The sequence below is a fragment of the Salvia splendens genome, chromosome 2 (genome assembly GCF_004379255.2).
Source record: "Salvia splendens isolate huo1 chromosome 2, SspV2, whole genome shotgun sequence".
NCBI lineage: Eukaryota > Viridiplantae > Streptophyta > Magnoliopsida > Lamiales > Lamiaceae > Salvia > Salvia splendens.
This window is the reverse complement of record NC_056033.1, coordinates 5,295,442-5,315,267: the sequence shown is the minus strand read 5'-3', so window position 1 is coordinate 5,315,267 and position 19,826 is coordinate 5,295,442. Positions and strand designations below refer to the sequence as shown.

The 19,826-nt window shown below is 35.6% G+C and overlaps 3 protein-coding genes across 4 annotated transcripts; 2 read left to right on the top strand and 1 right to left on the bottom strand.

Moving 5' to 3' along the window:
* The first annotated feature begins 4,530 nt into the window (after positions 1–4,530).
* LOC121785081 (sulfoquinovosyl transferase SQD2-like) lies at positions 4,531–8,524 on the top strand. Its single transcript, XM_042183429.1, has 11 exons — positions 4,531–5,026; positions 5,659–5,725; positions 5,967–6,037; positions 6,198–6,315; positions 6,434–6,507; positions 7,066–7,121; positions 7,210–7,293; positions 7,414–7,501; positions 7,588–7,665; positions 7,742–7,798; positions 7,872–8,524. The coding sequence occupies exons 1-11, from the start codon at positions 4,686–4,688 to the stop codon at positions 8,362–8,364; spliced, it is 1,527 nt and encodes a 508-aa protein (XP_042039363.1). The 5' UTR covers positions 4,531–4,685; the 3' UTR covers positions 8,365–8,524.
* A 94-nt stretch (positions 8,525–8,618) lies between these two features.
* Positions 8,619–11,332, bottom strand: LOC121785077 (laccase-4-like). Its single transcript, XM_042183419.1, has 6 exons — positions 11,168–11,332; positions 10,555–10,706; positions 10,222–10,466; positions 9,972–10,100; positions 8,954–9,883; positions 8,619–8,887 (listed from the first exon to the last, which is right to left on the bottom strand). The coding sequence occupies exons 1-6, from the start codon at positions 11,261–11,263 to the stop codon at positions 8,757–8,759; spliced, it is 1,683 nt and encodes a 560-aa protein (XP_042039353.1). The 5' UTR covers positions 11,264–11,332; the 3' UTR covers positions 8,619–8,756.
* A 5,879-nt stretch (positions 11,333–17,211) lies between these two features.
* On the top strand, positions 17,212–19,792 carry LOC121785064 (protein NRT1/ PTR FAMILY 8.1-like). Of its 2 annotated transcripts, none has more exons than XM_042183407.1 (5): positions 17,212–17,280; positions 17,679–17,790; positions 17,880–18,088; positions 18,173–18,729; positions 18,840–19,792. In XM_042183407.1, the coding sequence occupies exons 2-5, from the start codon at positions 17,685–17,687 to the stop codon at positions 19,687–19,689; spliced, it is 1,722 nt and encodes a 573-aa protein (XP_042039341.1). In that variant the 5' UTR covers positions 17,212–17,280; positions 17,679–17,684; the 3' UTR covers positions 19,690–19,792. The 2 variants fall into 2 exon arrangements, with proteins under 2 accessions (XP_042039341.1, XP_042039340.1); XM_042183406.1 differs by having other exon boundaries at positions 17,880–18,094.
* The last annotated feature ends 34 nt before the right edge of the window (positions 19,793–19,826 follow it).

Below are 19,826 nucleotides of genomic sequence, written 5' to 3'. Positions count from 1 at the left end.
ATTTGAAAAATCATGAAACAAATAATATTTCATCGAGGCTATCAAAGTAGAAAACTAGAAGTTATCCTGTCCATGCGTAATCAAAGCACAAATACACATCTTGAGAATATTCTAAAGAAAAACAAAACATTATTTTTCGTCTCTATTTGATTTTCTTACATAAGTAGTAGTAGTATGATCTCTACTCTCTAGCAAGAGCTGGAAAGTGAATTAGATCTTTGCAAAGAAGAAGAAGAAGAGTTGAAGAACTCGATGCAGTCTTCAATGGCTTCAGCCCTCCTGGAATCATCAAGCGTTTCCGCATATGATCGAGACCTCCCCAAACTCGCCGACGAAGACACTTTGCACGAGCACCTCCGCCTCCCCGCCGCCGCCGGCAGAGCTCTCGATACCTTTTCTCCGATGAACTTGAACAACCCTTTAAACGCCCATGTCTTCATCATCACCTTCTTCTTTTCTTCGCCTACTTTGCCACCCTGGTTCACACACACTCTTCTACTCATCATCATCTTAACTGTCTTTGTGTAAAGAGAGAGAGAGAGAGATATGAAAAAGAGGAGACAATGGTGAAATAGGGAGTGGTATTTATTGGAGAAAATATGTGAGGAAAAAGAATTACTAAATGAAAAAGGTAAATTAGAAATAAAGACAAAGGGTGGATTAAGGTTGTTGACTAGAAAAGTACTCCTTGAACTTCTAAAATCACCATACCTTACCTTATCTATATATCTAAGTTATACATAAATTTCACTTTTTACTTACATTCAATATACCTACTATCTTAGTTTAATTTCATATTGTTACTTACATTTCAATATACTATCTTAGTTTGATATACCTTCATTTTGATACTATGTACATCGTAATTTTACAATAGACCAAAAATATCGATGTGCAATGATACTCAATATTATTAAATTTGCATATAGAAAACTTTGACTTAATAGTTTTTAACGTATGCATGATAACATTCTAGACTACATAAACAAATATAAGGACTTTTCTACTTTTTTTTTCTTCTTAGAAAGACTTTTTAACAACTAAACACCATCACAAAGTATGGGATCCCTAGCTAGTTTATTTTGAATGTGTGTTATTGAGTTTAAAATTAGTTACTTGCTTCACAAATTAACGTGGGATATGAAAGAGATACTTTCACTTCAGTCCCTAGCATACGATTAGTTTTAGAGTAGAAGTAACTCCACGGTAAGATTGTTTGAATTTTACCTTAGACGTTGGTGCTACGTTTTCATACATGCATTGTTTTCTTACCTACAAATATAAATATACTAGTACAAATTTTACTCACAAGAGATTAGGAAATCTTTGGTAATATGCGAGTTTTTGCGGTCAAAAGAAAAGAGAATATGGAGGGGCCCTTGAGAGCAACAATACATTTAGTATGTCACCTTTATTTCACTATATTACCATCACAATAGGGCAAAAAAAAGTGATGAATGGGATTTGGGTGAAAGCCAAGAGATACCCTTCTTTCTGTCTCATGTATCATAATTAATCTTATTTTATTGCTATTTTAAATTAGGGAATATGTTAGAGAAATATATTGGTGAGTTTGGATTTGTTCTCAATTACTGTAGATAGATTATTTTTGTAAAATTGTAGGAAGTGATATGGAAGCCAAAAATCATGTTTAGACGTCATCGCCATCATGTTAAACTGTGTCGTCGTATTCATAAATAAAATGATGGTGTTTTGTTGATAAATATCAAACTTCATGATTTTTCGACAATTTATCATTCTAATTATTACTCCTAAGAGGTAAGTTTGTAGCTATTCAAAGTGTGCGTTGAATAATCTCATTCATATGATCATATCATAATAAAACTTGCAAATGACACAAGAGAAATATATTACTACTTGAAAAATCAGGTGCAAGAGAATCAATTTATTTGCTTTTGTTATTAATTACTAGTATCAAAATATAAGCCATAAAAATATTGTCTTTTGTTGATAGTATTTATTTTGAAATTTTGGGACCATGATTCAGCAACTTTATGTGTGCCCATATTTCATCTTTTGTTACCTTTATCTACCTTGAATCACAAACATTAATGTCCTCCTCTGCATTGGAATTAATGTTTATGTTTGAATGGGAAATTTCCTTTTGACTGGAATTTTCTGCCTCATTTAACATTTGGTTGAACAGGATGATAACTGTAACTTCATTATGGTTGTGCAGTTTTAGACAGTGAAAATTAAAGGAAATAAATTCTTTTTAAATTTATTTTCTGAATGGTGTAGGTCATAACACTAAAGGGACATTATCATGACATAGGTAGACATTATCATGAATTTATTTATTTTTGCTATTATTGTATATCGATAGTGCGAATTATATGTCAGCATATGATCTTAATCTTGTATAATAATAGTATAATATTTTTATCAGTAATTTGAAGGTCATTGAAAACAGTGGCGGATCCGGGGGGCAGGTGGGGGCGGTCGCCCCTACCCGACCGTCCGGAGAGCCTAAATTTTTCATTGAATCAAGCCGAAAATAGCATATCCGCCCCCTCCGTAGAGTGTAGAAATATTTTTATTTTCAATAAATGTCATATAAAATGTAGTAGTTCAATGGTTTGTTTGTTGGATTTTTAACTAAGATGTCTAGGGTTCAATCCTCAACAAAAATATATTTTTTTTCATTTTTCATTTTTTATTTTATCCATTCATATTTCTTCTTATTATCAAAATAATACCTTTAAATACTTTATGTAATCTAAACTTTTACTAAGTTGCATATATTATGTTGTTATATTTATTCTTTAGTTAAAATCATTTTTAATCTTGTGTTAAAGTCTTTTTTATCCTATAGTACTTATAATTTGATCCATGCATCTTAATTATTCTCTATGTAACAAAATAAACATTTTAAATATTTTTGAAATATAAATATTTAGTGCTCTACTTATATCACTTTTGTATATAATATTTACAGTGATTTAAAATGTACACATATTTACAATAATTTTATATTTTAAAATGAATAATACATATTTGCAAGCTAAAGCATGTTTATATTTATATATTTTTTTATTTTAAAATGAATAATACATATTTGCAAGCTGAAGCATGTTTATATTTTATTAATGAAGTTAGTGCTACTTAAATATTAATATAATATTTATTTATTTTATTATTAAAAATAATATTAAATTAAATATTTAATATTTAAATATAAGTTCCGCCCCCGCCATTTTCGGGTCCTGGATCCGCCACTGATTGAAAAGAACATTCAATAGCTGAATTTGATTCAGCCAAATGCAGATTTTATACTTTGTATTTCAATAACCTAATAAAAAAACCAACCACTGTAACACAAGGTCCAATTGTCACATAATTTTTGAAAAATTAGAAATGCATAGTGACACATTATAAATGGTTAGCTATTATTTGTGTCACAAAATATGTCATAAAATTTAATCATATTTAAAGTCTAGCTAATGTTTTGTAATGTAAAGTGAAGTTAAATGTACGTCTTTGTTCGTGAATTATAAGCTGGTGCCTCAATTTCCCATTCTAAACTCACCACTTCATTTGCACAAGATTTTAGTAATATCAGAGTCTGATTTGAAGGCTATGAACATGTTCTTTGCTGCTCTCTCTCTCTCTCTTTGTGTGGTGTTATCTGTTTTGGTATTCAGATTGAATTTATGTAAACCTTTGCTGCCTTGGAGTTATTGCACTTTCTTTTAGAAATAGCCTTGATGAGATAAATGATATTTCGTCTGTCCACCATTAACGAATTATTTACCATTTTGAGTTATCCACCGTTTAAAGAACTATTTACTTTTTTCCATTTTTGATGTACGGACCCTACATTTCAGTAGTCTTTTACGCTCATAATCTATTATAAAATTAATGCTAAAAATGAGTTCCACATTCAACTTACTTTCTCCATTTATTTTTTTATCACAAAGTCAATTAATTCTTAAAATCCATACCGAGTCAAAATGGTTCTTCAAAATGGTGAACATAGAGATATTTTTGTTCATTGGCTTAGAGGTTGTTAGTTTATGCTGGGTTTGTTTTCAGGATTTCGAGCTTTATATTGGAACATGACCAATAGACAATATTGGATTAAGATTATGAGCTATTGATTTTGTAAATATAAAATATATTCTGAGTAAATTATGTAAGAAAAAGTACGTACATTCTTTATGGACAAAACAAATACAGGCCGATTTAGTTTTGAGTGCCAGAGGCCCATATTATCACGTTGAAAATATGTGTCCAATAAAACAGACAGATTCTAGATTTGAAAATGAAATCAGTGCAAACAAACCCTAGATATTAAATTAAACTAAGAAAATCAAATTTTAACTGTGAATTGTATATGAAAAAAAAATGGATTGAAAACTAAAACAAGTTTGAATATTTTCCATTAAAAAAAATAAAAATCTTGAAAATCATAAAAGCAATAATATCATATAGACCCCAATATTTTGAATATTCTCCAAAACATCCCGAAAAACCGTTGAATAGAAAAACAGTTATCTTCCGGATATACTCAGCACCTCAGAGCAAAGAATATGCCTTGAGATGTCTCACATTCCTCTCTCTCTCACTCTCAAACACGCACCGAAAATATCCAAGCTCCACTCTCACTGATTGACTACAAAGAGCACATCAACAAAGAACCCCAGAATAATTTTAATCTCACCATGCCCAATTCTTCTCTCTCCCTCCCCACTTCCTCTTCTTACTCACTCCTACCCCCACTCTTCAATTCCGGAGTTTCTCGGTCTTGTGCATCCAGAAAAAGAAAGCCCATCACTCTAAATTGTGTAAATGCTCGATCTTTGCAGCATACAAGGCTTAGGAGTAGTGCTGAATTGAGAATTATGAGAGTGAGATCATCTAATAATGAAGGTAGCAGCAGCAATGTAACAATTAGGGAGCATAATGAAGGAGAGGAAGAGGATATTTCTCCTACTCCTCCTGAGAAAGAGGCCAATTCGAGGCCTAGGCGCATCGCCCTCTTTGTTGAGCCATCTCCATTTTCGTGGGTGATTAAGTTCTTGGTTCTTGATTGTGCCCATCTATGATGCATTCAATCTGTTCGATGAAATGTCTGTCTGGCTGATGAAATTGGGAAATTTCCATGCATTGTGATGAATTACCTTTTCAAGTTGCTGTTTCATATCCTGAAAATAAGAAAACAGTGCTAAATTAATAGCTTGATTTTTTGAACTCTTTTTGGCAGTTTGCTTTCTGTTTAGATGTTATGAGTTTAAGATGCTTGTTATTTACTAGCTGAATGCATTCGTCGTTTTGGTTGTACCTTGATGCTGAAGAGGTAATCTCATTTGGATTCTTATGTCTAAAGTTCATGCTGCAAGAGATTCTATTAGTCTGATTACCTTGGGATGTTTAGCATTTTCTGATATGCGATTTGATAAGATACTAGTCTTCTAAATTCACAAACTTATATGTTCTGTCTTTGCATATGTTGGATTGATTACTTCCAAATAAAGCTAAGAATGTTATGCTGTCATTGTAATGGTTTTGGCTTTAACCTCTGTTCCGAAAACCAAATGTTAGCTTGATTAAAGTCCAATTATTTTGGAAATGTTGCTCAATTGTTATACTACTTCGATGACCAGTAACTTACTCATATTTTGGGATTATATGCAGTTATGTCTCTGGATATAAAAATAGGTTCCAGAATTTCATTAAATACTTGCGCGAAATGGGTGATGAGGTATGTTGTTATTCATTTTGATCAATTTCAGAACCTGAGTTGGGAGGAAAAATTTGTGCCAAATAAGCTCTGCAAAGTTTGGCAAATTCTATATCGATATATTTTAGGAGCTAATACCCTACATAATCAGGCCGATAAACTGAGTGGACTTTGAAATTCAAAAAAAGATTTAGATGGCCGTGTATGTGGTTACAAAATGATTGCTTCTAAAATTTCCACTATTTTGGTGTTCGACAAACAGGTCATGGTTGTAACGACCCATGAAGGACTGCCTGAAGAGTTTTATGGAGCTAAATTGATTGGATCTAGAAGGTGAGCATTTGGTTCTTTCTTTTTCAGTAATAATACGACATTAATAATTGTCATACATAAATTAGTCTCAAGTCTCAACTCGTCTCATTTTGACAAAAAAAAAGAAAAAAAAATATTCTGGTTTTGAGTGCCTTGATCTGATTGAACGATGTCCTGGCAGCTTTCCTCTTCCCTGGTACCGGAATGTGCCTTTGTCACTAGCACTTAGCCCAAGAATAATCTCAGCGGTTGCAACATTCAAGCCTGATATCATACACGCATCATCCCCTGGAATTATGGTATATTCAATAACCTTGTTGTTTTACCCCTCTAACCCTCTTTGATACTCAAGGTTTACACTTTTGCTGTTGAGACAAGTTAAGATACATAAACTGCATTGAATTGTTTCCACTGCAGGTGTTCGGTGCTCTCCTCATTGCGAAATTACTATCCGTACCAATAGTGATGTCATATCACACCCATATTCCTGTGTATGATTTATGTCTCAGATCTCTTTGACATCTTCTCTTCTCATCTTTATGTTTGATGTTGGTAGATTTTGGCTGTTTGGCTTTGTGGAGATCTATGTCAAAACTCCAACCATATTTTTAGTAAATCAAAGCTATATTTACAATATAACCCCATTCACCAATAGGTAGGCAACAGTCCTGTTATATACGGCTTATTTCAAATAGTAACCACAGCCATTGGTCAAATAAACATATTATAGAGAAAAATATAGTTTATTGATGTGAATATCTGAACAATTTTAAATTACATTGTAATATAGCTGAATGTTGGTATTTTTTTTAATATGCAGTACATTAAATATTTATGTACTACACTTTTTTGAACTGTTTGGTGATATGTGTTAATCAGTGTAGTACTGCAAAAATAGCCACTTGGTGTACTATATATTTCATAAATGGATGTTATAATGTGTAGATAAAAATATAATCGAGATATCATTTGGTTTCATCTTTTTGTAATGTCTGTTCACATTCATGAAATGTGGATGCTGTGCTAATTTGTAAGTTTGTATAGTGCAGATATATCCCAAGATACACTTTCAGTTGGTTGGTAACACCAATGTGGTTGGTTCTAAGTATGTTAATTTAATCTACGTTATTACCTCCCTCAATTTTGTCACGTTGTTCGTGGATCATAATAACGATTGGATTATATGTTGCAAGAATTTCTGCATAGGGCTGCTGATCTTACACTGGTGCCTTCGGTTGCTATTGCAAATGATCTAGAAGCAGCGAGAGTGACAGCAGGTGCGGTTTATCATCTTTCTTCAGTCGGACTGATAAATCTCCTATTTGAGATTAGGATCTTTTGTCACTCATCTCTGTTTTTGAAGTAAAACTTTGTTTCTTGAATTTGAAAACTATCAGCTAACAGAATACGGCTCTGGAACAAGGGTGTTGATTCCGAGAGCTTCAACCCCCGCTTTCGCTCCCATGAAATGAGACTAAGATTGAGGTATGTACGCTGTCTATGACTATGATCTTAATTAATTTTTGTCAGTTTGAGTCGTGATGATTGGTTGTTTATTCTTTATAAACAAGCAATGGAGAACCAGACCGACCGTTGATAGTTCACGTAGGGCGTCTTGGAGTCGAGAAGAATTTGGATTTCTTGAAAAGGTAGTTTCTTGTTATCTGCCAGAATTGTTTTGGAAGGTGCCATGCATTGACATCGGAGATCTCGTTCCTGAAACAGTGTCATGGACCGGCTGCCAGAAGCTCGAATAGCCTTCATCGGAGACGGGCCATACAGGTGAGTTTTAGACACAAGTACACGATGAATACAATTTGCCGTCCAATTTTGATGATTAATTTGGCCTGTCTAGGGCGGAGCTGGAGCAGATTTTCCACAGCATGCCTGCAATATTCACTGGGATGCTACAAGGAGAAGAGCTCTCACAAGCATATGCTAGTGGAGATATCTTCGTCATGCCCTCAGAGTCGGAGACTCTGGGGTTCGTCGTCTTGGAGGCCATGTCGTCTGGGCTTCCCGTCGTGGCTGCTCGTGCCGGAGGAATCCCGGACATCATCTCCCAAGAGCAGCAGGGAAGCACGGGCTACCTGTACAACCCCGGAGACATTGACGACTGCTTGAGCAAACTCAAACCTCTTCTGCACGACCAACAACTCCGGGAAACCATCGGCAAGGCAGCACGTGCGGAGATGGAGAAGTACGACTGGAGGGCTGCGACTCGGAAGGTCAGAAACGAGCAATACAACGCTGCGATCTGGATCTGGAGGAAGAAGAGGGCGCAGTTCTTGCGACCTTTCCAGTGGCTGCTCCGACGGCCGCTTCGCTCTCCCGCCGTCCAAACGTAAGCCTACATTTTTGAAACCTAATCCTACAATGCCTGTCTGATTTTGATGGTGATGATATGAAGATTGCAGAAAGGTTGTGTTGTGTAGAAAAAGGTAGCTTAACTGTATAGCAAATGTTGTGTAAGATAATGGATTAGTTAATAGAATCGTCTTTGGTCTATTATTCTTTGTTAAAGTTTGATAACCAATTTGTTACAAGTATCATAGTAGTTCAGTAAAATTGTAAGTATAATAAGTGAATATATAAGAGAAGATAAAAAAAGGGTTGTATATTAAAAAATTGGAATGAAAAGAATATGAGAATAGGAAGTGAAAGTATAGATAATTATTGAGGGTACAATTAAGTGGAGCAAATTATTTTCACTCAACAAACAAACAAACAAACAAAATTTTCAGCAGTTGGGCAAATCTTTAGGCGGCGGCAAAACTGACTGATTTTTGCCCTTTCCATCGTCCACTTGGAACGCCATTTTCAGGCCCCAAGTGGTGTGCACTTCCAAGTGGCAATGCATGAACCACACACCTGTCCAATTTCAATCGTTAACTATACTATTCATATCATAATATAATCATCACAAAATATATTTACCGGGATTGTCGGCGGTGAACCGGATTGCCACCCACCCACCGGACGGCACTCCCACCGTGTTCCTCTCGACCGGATCGACGAGGTTGAACCTTTTCGGATCCGTTTTGGGGTTGAAATTACCGGATCCTTTTCCGACGACGAAGAAATTGAATCCATGGAGATGGACCGGGTGGTTCTCCGGCGCGATTATCCCGGTGTCCTGCAAAACCACCTGGACGGTGGCGTTGAACGGCAGGCGGTACACCTTCGTGGCAGATACGGTGGCCATGTTTTGCGGCGGAGCGCCGGTGTAGTTGAAAGGCGTGGGCGGATTCCCAGGGAAGTCGGTTGTGTAGACTCCTTTAATGTTGAACAAGTGCGCTTGTAGCAAGGCGGTTGTTGGCATGACGAATGTGATGTTGTTGACGCTCGCCACTACCCGGCTCCCGTTCGCTGCTCTGCACGTGGGGCACGGGTTGATCCCGAGCCCCACCGCGAACAGCAGCGACCGGTCAACCGTTTTTGGGACTTTTGCTGGGAAGGCCTTGGAGTTGAGGCTGCGGAGGGAGTTGGAGAACGTGTCGGCCACCGGGGTCGCGTTGCGCGCGGGGACGGCGGCGACGGCTGTGGGTGTGGCCGACAACGTGCCGGAGTAGTGCAGCGTCGCGGTGGCGGTGAGGTTGTCGATCGCCACCACGGGAGTGTCCATGAAGGTGGAGGCCGCGATGGCGAACTTCCCGGCGCGCTTGCTAGCCGTTAGGACGACGTTGGTGGTTTGGCCCGGGGCGATCACCACCGTGTCGGTCGTGAAGGGCTTTACGTAGGTGGCGTCGACCTCGACCACCGTGAATTTGTGACCGGCGATCTTGAAGAAGAGCTCTTCATTCAGGGCAGCGTTGATTAGGCGGAGTAGGTATGACTTTCCCGGTGTCACGTCCAGTTGGTAGCCATCTATTTGTACCAAAGCATTATTATGTTAAATCCAATCTCCATCTTCATGTTGTTATAATAAGTCATATCATATCTAAGTTGTTGTTACCTGTGGAGGAACAATTAGGGCTGCCTCCCGGGTACCCGTTGATAGTGTGGGCATCTGAGACATTCGGGGCGAGCCCGGACTTCATCGCCTCGTTGATCACATCTTCCGTGTCGGATTTCCACCATTCAGCTAATGAAGCGACACGACTTTTAATTTTAAAAAGTGGATAAAATATTTCAAATAGAATAGACCAAAATAGAAAATCAGAACTATTAAATAATGTACTACTCCATATAAGTTTCGAGCTAACCTAGAACGATGACTCGTTCGTGGTCGGGTTTGGGGAAAGGGTAAGGGACGCCGAGCTTAGGCAAGATGACGATGGCACCGTGCACGGTGGCCCTCAGCCACAGAATGTGAGCATGCCACAAGAGTGTGCCTCTCTGGCCAGTGATGGTGAAGTTGTAGACATAACTCTGCCCCGGCTGGATCGGACACTGGGTGATATATGCTGGACCATCAGCCCACCCGGTGCGAAGCTGCCGGATTCCGTGCCTAATTCATCATCGCCAACAATAATTGTTCATACTATTGGAGTAGTAAACAAAAATTTAGTTTGTGTCAAGTTATTTAAATGGCTTACCAGTGGATGGAGACATTGTACTTGACATGGTTGACAACCTTGACCAAAACGGTGTCGTCTTCTCTAGCATATAGAGTTGGTCCTGGAAAGTTTCCATTTACTGTAACAATTGGTTTCGTTGAGCACAAGCGACTTGTATTTTTCATCACCACCTGTCACATAAACGACAGATTAACATCTCAACTTTATTACTCCATATTTTGTTAATCAAAATATGGAGTATTCGTTAATTGATAGATTACGTTACAAATATGGTTGAACCTCCCATTGGTTTGTAATTTGACTAGTTACCAAAATTAGTTTGAAATGTAGGCCAACAACTGGAATTAATTTGAGAGCGATTAGGAATGTAATCATTGTCCAGATTTAGAGACTACATGCTGCCGATTTCGTCATATGATCCGAACATGTTAGAAAAGTGATCAAATTACTAAGAGACCGATGAGCTTTTTTTGACACGTGAATAATACATTTAGAAACACAAATTAACTGTCGTCCGTAGCTGTTTTACTGTTTCTTACAATACAATATGAAATAGTAACTTTGTAGTAACATTTTTGAAAAAAATAGTTTCATAGGATGATAAAGATATGGTTGAAAGTGGAAGACTTACATTGAACTTGTAATGACGAACTCTGGATTCAACCATCATAGGAGAGAAGCAAGATAGGAGGATGAAAACCCTAATCATCCAAGAATGAGAATCCATTTTTTATGTTCACACACTGAGTGTGTGTGAAAGTGAAGTGAAGATTTGTTGAAAGTGGGAAAGAAGATGGTAGTGGGATAGGAATGAGAAAAGAGAAGGAGGAAATATATAGGTGATGAGAAAGCTCAGTTGCAGCCATGACGTCCTTGTTACTTCGTTAGGTGAAACCATAAATCCTTCACTCATAAGCCTCTCTTTCCCAATTCTAAGCTATTCTATCCCTCTCTCACACACACTATACACACATTCTATACCAGAAATGTGAAAACAAAAGGAAAAGGGAAACCAAGAAGAAGGAAGAAGAAAAGTTAAGAAAAAAACATGTCCAAAGATAAAAATATATAAACATAAATAGGTAATTTATTAAAATTGAAATAATTAGTAATTGTTTATTTCAAACTTACTTTCTTCGTATACCCCTCTATCTACGAAGTAAGAGTGTAGTCTAGAAAAAAAAAGTGTAGTGCAGAATTTAAGTTGTATACTGTGCAACTTTTAAATTTATGTTTATTTGTCAAGTAAAGTAAAAAAAAAGAGTGTAATGTAGAAGGTAGGATAGATTTTTAAGAAAATTTTTAGGAGATTCATTTTAAGTGGAGATGGATACTGGTGTTGGATAACAGGATAAGTGATGAAAAAATTAAAAATCGAGTGTGAATGAGGTAAACACAAAATGTAAGAGGTACTGCATATGGTTATTTTAATGCATATTTAAAAAGTAAGAGAAAAATTAAAAAAAATAATTACAATATTTTAATGGAGAATTGGTCATGCTTTATTTATTAAATTAAAATGAAAAGACTTTCTAAAATTAGAAAATGTATATTTTTATGGAATAAATTAAAAAAAAAAGGATAGAGTGCAATTTTTTTGGGACAAAAAGATCAATGGGAACAACATTAACAACCAATTTAGTCAGTTTTGATTTGATGGGTAGTCAGCGGATCGTACAACAAATTTAAATTTATCATTACTACTCCCTCCGTCCCGGGCTACTCGCTCATTTCCTTTTCGGCTCGGAGATTAAGGAATTAGTGTATAGGAAAGTCAAAAATGACGGCTGTAGGTGAAATTTTTTTACTAAAAATGGAAAGAGTGCAAGTAACTTGGGACGCCCAAAAAGGAAATAAGTGCGAGTAGTGCGGGACGGAGGGAGTATAATTTTATTTATAGTAGTACTATGTTTTATGCATACTATGATTGTTTTAATTACGGTTTACTAATCATCAGAGTTTATAATTTTGATCGGTTCAGCAATTTTCAATTAATAATTGACAGTTAGGTTAATTAATCTTTTTTTAATTTTCAATTTAAAGAAAAAAATATATATGGATCCCATTTCTTCTTGAATACGTATAGATCAAATATACACACATATCCAAGTGTAAATTTGTCACAGAGGAAGACCTCAAAAATTAAAATTATCATGCATAACACACTATCTCGAAATTAAGTTGCAGGCCGAACACACTCAACCAAATACTTGTAGAAAATACAGAAATATTACTTGTAGAAAATAGAACAAACATTTTTGTAATCGTTAATTGGGAAAATGGTATCGTTTAAAATGTACTACAAAACATGCAAAGTTGTAATTAAATTAATTGGGAATCTGGTAATTGGAAATATATACATAAAATTAATATTGCAAATGCAACTTTTTGTTATTAAAATTGGAAACTAAGCTTTGTTGCCAACAATTTAACCCAAGAAACAAATTGCAGGTGTGATATTTAATGGAGTATTTGATATATATATAAAATCTCATGATCTATGCAATATGCTACTACTATTTTCTAGTCTTTACTTAATATAGTTATATTAGACAACTGGAAAATGGTTTAGCAAATTAATAATGACTAAGGTTTTGAAATTTAGTGATTATCATTAATTGTGGATTATCAATTCAACTGATATGACAGCTGCACATGCTGAATAAGAGTAATGTTAAAAAGCTAGCTAGTATTCCTTCCTTCCGAAAAAGCAAAACATCTCTGTATTGAAAACAAATTTAATTATCAACCAATTTCTAATATCACACAAAATACATTAATGTAATGAAAACTTCTAGTATTATTTATTTTGCAGACTAATTAATCAATTAACCAAATTAAATTTAGAATGAGGTACTACACATCATAGTTCATATAGGCTTCATTCAAAATGGAATGTGATTATGATCTAATGTAAGATGCATAGAATATTGATGAAAGTAACAATACATTCTGTTTTTTCATTTTGAATCATCCATAAAGTTATCCGTTTTTTTTTTCATTTGGTAGGTTTCTTTCTCTAATAAGATGATCTTGTATTTACTCTATTTTTCTATTTTTTGTATTTTACTAATTTTACATAAAACTCGTGTCATCCACTATAAAAACTAATGGTAATTTACAAAGCAATAGGAGTATATAATAAATGGAGAGTGCTACTATCAAAGTTTGCTTAGAAGAAAGCGTAGTTGGAAGATTCCTTTAGCGTATATTTGAATAGCTGAAAATGAGTAAAGCGCTATCGTGCCAAATTGTGGTTCCATTTGGTAACGAACAACTTAGTCTTAATTACAAGTCTTGCTACATTGTTTTCAGCTAATTTGGAAAACACTACTTCTTACCATCAAAAAGCATACATTTGTCCTAATTCTTGGTCCAACCGTGACAAACATTCTAGAATTCAATGGCACTCTAACTAATATTTTATGCATGTGTGTATAACATAATATGCCACCCTATATATAATTAATAGTTTTATGAGTATATACTCACTTAACCAGCCCTAGTATATAAAACAGTATTGATAGAGAAAATTGTGAAATAAATCATAAAAAATAGTCAAACTTTTGGATTGTCCCATGCTTTTCAAAAACGGAATCATAAATTATGAAATTTGCAATTATTCCATTGGTCACTTTTTCAGTCAAATGTAATACTACTTCAAATTTGAGGAAGATAATTAACATTTCTAACATAGCATAGCCATAACATTTTCATGTATTTAGGCCGGATTGTCACATCATCATATATTTTACCAGAAAAATGATAGGTGGAGTAATTGCAAAAATTACAAACTTCTATAATCTAATTGAATGTCACATCATCATATATTTCACCGGGAAAGTGGTAGATGGAATAACTGCAAAAAAATTACATACTTCGTGATTTATAATTCAACTGGTTGTCACATCATCATATATTTCACCGGAAAAGTGATAAATGAAATAATTGCAAAAATTACTAACGTCGTGATTTATAATTCAATTATTGAAGGTGTGGAATGAACCAAAATTTTACAATCATTGGTAATTTATTTAAAAATTTGTCCTAATTAATTAATATGGTCTATATATATTAATTAAATTCCATGATTTATGCATACATATACACGTATATAATGCTGCATCTCTTTATTTAATACCACTATGTGTGTACTATATAATATGTTAAAACAATTATGCAAATTCCAACTTATAATTAATACAATCTCATGAATATAAGAGTTTACAAAATATGTAGGCCAAGTTTACTGAGTTTTGCAAGAATTTACATTATGCAGTAGTATGATTAGCATCAAAACTATAATATGATAAATTGTCGGTTACTAACTATAATTGTAAATAACTATATATGCATTAGTGAAATGGTATATGTTTTAAAATAGAAAAATGAATGTAAATTAAATAATCCAAAGCGATGCGTTACTTTATTTCATGATGGTTACAACCAATTAGCTTCGCTGTTGAAAATTTGGGTGCACCTTCCCACTTTCTAGTTTCGATGGAACTTAATTTTTGGTAGCTTTCAAAGAAATATTATAATGTGTAAGCAAAAAAAATTAGGTGTCTGGGTGTTTGTTTAGGTTATCCATCTCATTCTTTCCCATATTTCTTTAATTTTACTAGTGCATGTTATGTACATTGAACGTTATTAAAAAATTTCAAACCTTTCAGTTATGCCTATTGATTTTGTCAAGGATCCCAATATTATTTTAAACTGGGTTATAGGCGTTTTTCTAATTTAATATACACATATTTGATGTAGTGTAATTTTGCACATGAAATTTGAAAGTTTTGAATAAATACATACTATTATTATAATTTTTCACAAGTTAAATGTTGGCGAAAATTAGAAGCATGCATTGTAGTCGACATCATTTTACTAATGCAATATTTTTTTTTTAAATCTTGAATTACTGTCGTAGAAATTCTAATAAAATTATGTAGTTACATTGATACCATCCCATGTTTGGGCATAGGAGTATATTTAAATTGGATTCAGCAATTCTCCAACAGTGTGGACCTTAAGCTACGTGCAAACTTATAGACACCAACTTTGGAAATCAAGAAAAATGGACTAGTCCCCTCCATCCGTGAGAATATAAATTATTTTCTTTTTGATCCGTCCTCTAAAAATAAAAACTTTATTTTTAGAAAATCTCTTTCTATATAATGAGGTGTTATCCATTTACCACTAACACATTATTTTTAATCTCTCTCATACTTTATCAATTTTGTATTAAAATTTGTGCATTTCAAATGTATCTATTTTTAGCGGATGAAGGGAGTATAATTTTTGCAGAATTTTCTTTTCAAGAACTACATGTTTTACCTTATGTATAGGTTTCACAATTACATTTAAATACTGTAACTAAATACTTGTATATATTACAATCTATGAGCAGAGCACTATGAATCTATGATACACTTCACTTCTACTATTCATTTTTCCCATTTCATATTTTTCAAAACAAATATAAACTAAAAGAAATTAAAGTTATTTACGAATTCAACAGTGCATACATTAATTGATTTTAATGATTTCGTTTCGAAACTGGTTGAATTAGTCGGAAATTATGAAGATTGTAATGTAGAGGTACAATGAATTAAACGAAGGAAATGAATTATTTGTAGATGAAAGATATTAAAGGAAAAAAATAAAATTGGAGAAGAGTGTTGATCCCTTCTAGGGATGTCAATCGGGCCAGCCCACCGGGTTTCGGGCCAACCCTATTCGGGTTGCGGGTCAATCGGGTGCGGGCTAATCGGGTTGTGATTTTTTCGGGTTATAAAAGTTCAACCCTAACCCTAAAGGCTCGGGTTTCGGGTTAGCCCATCGGGTTAATCGGGTTGCTACCAATAAAATTAACATGCGATCAATCCAATAAATAATGGTGAAAATTAGTTATATTTATAAAATGTAAAATATTTAATTATGATAAATTTGAGATATATGCTTAAACTCAAACATAAATATGATCAAATACTAATATTTGAGATTTTTTCAAAATAAAACATAAACATCAAGAAATTTTAAAGCATGTTTAGAAATTTAAATATATATTTTTAGTGAATTTGAAGTTTCTAATTCATTTATTTATTATTATATTAATAAAAACTTAATATATAATTTATATATTTAATATATAAAATGGAAAATTATTTTTTCAGTAATCTATATTATAAAATAATCAATGAAGTGTCGAATTAGAGTCAAACAAATAGAACAATAGAAATTTTATCGGGTTTTCGGGTCTGGCCCTAACGGGTTGCGGGTTAGTCGGGTGCGGGCTAATCGGGCTGTAATTTTATCGGGCTGAAAATTTTCAGCCCTAACCCTATAAATTTGGCGGGCTATTCGGGCCAGCCCATGGGTTGCGGGCTAAATTGACATCCCTAATCCCTTCAACAGCTAGGAAAAAATAAATAAATGAATAAATCGGCCTTATTTTGACTTATCGTTGACATTCCTTATTTGTAGCCTGCTTATCGTTTCGATACAGTTAACCGTATCCAAAATTATTCAGAACTTAATCATACTATTCTGATTTAATCTATGGAGTAGGACCAAACAAATTATTGTGAAATTAGTAATAATGATAATCTGATGGGCTTGGGCCATGAAATTTTATATAAATATATATTGTTGTTCCTAAATAGGTAGATTCTATCGAATCACAATCTAGGTTGCGCTGACAACTGAGATATTCTGTTTCAGTCCAAATCAAAATCACCCTTTTTTAAGGTTTGTTTTTCCTTACATTTTTGTTTTTGCTTCGATAATTACTTGTGATTACAATTCGCTATCATCAGTCAATCAGGTTTGTCATCATCATTCTTTTGATTGATTTTACAATGAAGAGTGCTCCTGGAGAGTCATTGCATTTTAAGACTTTGGTTATTTTGCCATTGGTTCTTGCTTTTTATGATTATTAGATTAGATTAGATTAGATTAGATTAGATTAGATTCCTCTTCCATTGTTGAGTTGAAGGAAATTGTGTTGTTTACTGATCAACATCTCTACTAAACGAGATAAGTGAGTTCCTTTTTGTTTTTGTTTTTTTGTATTGCTCTTTCGATGCTAACTTTGATATTTAAACGAAATTGAATTTATTAATTTCTCGAATTTCACCCTTTTTCAGTAAGAGATGGATGAAGATAACACATACACGAGCGATGGAACAAGGGATATCTACAAAAGGCCTGCTAACAAAGAGAAAACTGGAAATTGGAAGGCTTGCCGCTTTATTCTTGGTGATTTATATTTATTTTCCTATATCAAATTGAACCATTTTGTCTAAGTAAAATTGTTTCATTCAATTTAATTATATGAAATTTTGCAGTAACTGAGTGTTGTGAGCGATTGGCCTACTATGGCATGAGCACCAATTTGGTGAACTATCTGAAAATTCGTCTTAACCAAGACAACGTTACCGCGTCGAACGTCACAACTTGGTCGGGAACTTGCTACATTACGCCGCTAATCGGCGCCTTCTTAGCTGATTCTTACCTCGGCAGATTTTACACCATTGCCACCTTTAGCTCCATCTATGTCCTTGCAAGTTCTTACAACTTTTCTTCCCTTTATTTTACTACATTCATTAGTATAAAATATCATGGTTTTTCATTTATGTAGGGAATGGCACTCTTGACTTTATCCGCCTCGGTCGGTGGTTTAAAGCCCGAGTGCGAAGCATCGGGTGTCTGCCACCCGACGCAGGCGCAATCAGCCACTTTCTTTGTGGCGTTGTACTTGATTGCATTGGGTACCGGTGGGATCAAGCCGTGTGTCTCCTCGTTCGGGGCCGACCAATTCGACGAAAACGATGAGAACGAGAAGAAGAGGAAGAGCTCCTTCTTCAATTGGTTCTATCTCTCGATAAACGTTGGCGCCTTTATTGCTTCATCGGTCCTTGTTTGGATACAAATGAATGTGGGGTGGGGTTGGGGTTTCGGGATACCCGCCGCCGCTATGGCCCTCGCCGTTGCCGCATTCTTTGTCGGGAGCCGCCTTTACCGCGTCCAGAGGGCCGGGGGAAGCCCCCTCGTCCGTATCGCGCAGGTTTTGGTTGCATCCGTCAGAAAATTGCGCGTCAATGTCCCGTCCGATGTTTCACTCCTCCACGAGACTTCTGACGTGGAAGAGTCAAACATCAAGGGGAGTAGGAAACTCCAACATACCGACAAATTCAAGTAAATATTCATTTTTATTTCATTTTCATTTTCATTTTCATTTGCATTTTACGCAATTACACGATTACCGATTATATATACTAGTAGCACATTACATGAACCTTTGACAGGTTCTTAGACAAGGCGGCTGTGAAGACGATAGAAGATGTTGACCTAAAAGAGGGCTCGGCCGTATGGCATCTGTGCACGATCACGCAGGTCGAGGAGCTCAAGTCACTAGTCCGACTACTACCCGTGTGGGCCACGGGCATTGTTTTTTCAGCGGTTTACAGCCAAATGAGCACAATGTTTGTGTTACAAGGGAGCACAATGGATCAACACATGGGGCCTAATTTCAAGATCCCTTCAGCCTCACTTTCTCTATTTGACACAATCAGTGTGATAGTCTGCACCCTCGCCTACGATCTCGTCCTCCTACGTGCTGTCAGGCGCTACACAAAGCACGAGAGGGGGTTCACGCAGCTCCAGAGGATGGGAATCGGGCTTGTGATCTCAATCCTCGCGATGGTTGTGGCCGGTGGGCTCGAGGTCTACAGGTTACGCTACGTGAGGATCCACCACCTTTACGACCAAGAGACCATTCCTATCTCGATCTTTTGGCAGGTTCCTCAGTATTTCCTTGTTGGATGTGCCGAAGTCTTCACATTCGTAGGGCAAATCGAATTCTACTATGACCAAGCCCCCGATGCGATGAGAAGCTTGTGCTCCGCTCTGTGCCTCACCACCATAGCCCTCGGGAACTATCTGTGCACGTTTTTAGTCACGGTGGTGACTGAGGTGACCACCCGAGATGGTCGACTGGGATGGATCCCGGATAATCTGAACCGGGGCCATCTCGATTACTTCTTCTGGCTGCTAGCACTCCTTAGCTTTGTGAATTTCTTGGCCTACCTGGTGGTTGCGAGGTGGTACACTTACAAGAAGGTGGCCGGATCGCCGTCGCCGGCTCTGCAGCAGTGAGCCCTCTTCTCTCTTGTTCTTTGCCTATTGTAGTAATGGATTTCTTGATAGTAGACTGTTTGAACATCATGTGACCTTATTTATCTACAAAATTTGTGCCTAACATTCTTGCAAATAGGGAGGGTATGTGACAAATT

What these genes read in the sequence shown, in the direction of transcription:
- LOC121785081 (XM_042183429.1), top strand. Translation starts at nt 4,686, where the DNA reads ATGCCCAATTCTTCTCTCTCCCTCCCCACTTCCTCTTCTTACTCACTC. An exon ending in GAAATGAGACTAAGATTGAG is followed by an intron (nt 7,502 to 7,587) that starts GTATGTACGCTG and finishes TTTATAAACAAG; the next exon opens with CAATGGAGAACCAGACCGAC. An exon ending in AATTTGGATTTCTTGAAAAG is followed by an intron (nt 7,666 to 7,741) that starts GTAGTTTCTTGT and finishes TTCCTGAAACAG; the next exon opens with TGTCATGGACCGGCTGCCAG.
- LOC121785077 (XM_042183419.1), bottom strand. Translation starts at nt 11,263, where the DNA reads ATGGATTCTCATTCTTGGATGATTAGGGTTTTCATCCTCCTATCTTGC. An exon ending in TTCGTCATTACAAGTTCAAT is followed by an intron (nt 10,707 to 11,167) that starts GTAAGTCTTCCA and finishes TTTATGTGACAG; the next exon opens with GTGGTGATGAAAAATACAAG. An exon ending in CGAACGAGTCATCGTTCTAG is followed by an intron (nt 10,101 to 10,221) that starts GTTAGCTCGAAA and finishes TCGCTTCATTAG; the next exon opens with CTGAATGGTGGAAATCCGAC.
- LOC121785064 (XM_042183406.1), top strand. Translation starts at nt 17,685, where the DNA reads ATGGATGAAGATAACACATACACGAGCGATGGAACAAGGGATATCTAC. An exon ending in GGCTTGCCGCTTTATTCTTG is followed by an intron (nt 17,791 to 17,879) that starts GTGATTTATATT and finishes GAAATTTTGCAG; the next exon opens with TAACTGAGTGTTGTGAGCGA. An exon ending in TTAGCTCCATCTATGTCCTT is followed by an intron (nt 18,095 to 18,172) that starts GCAAGTTCTTAC and finishes TCATTTATGTAG; the next exon opens with GGAATGGCACTCTTGACTTT.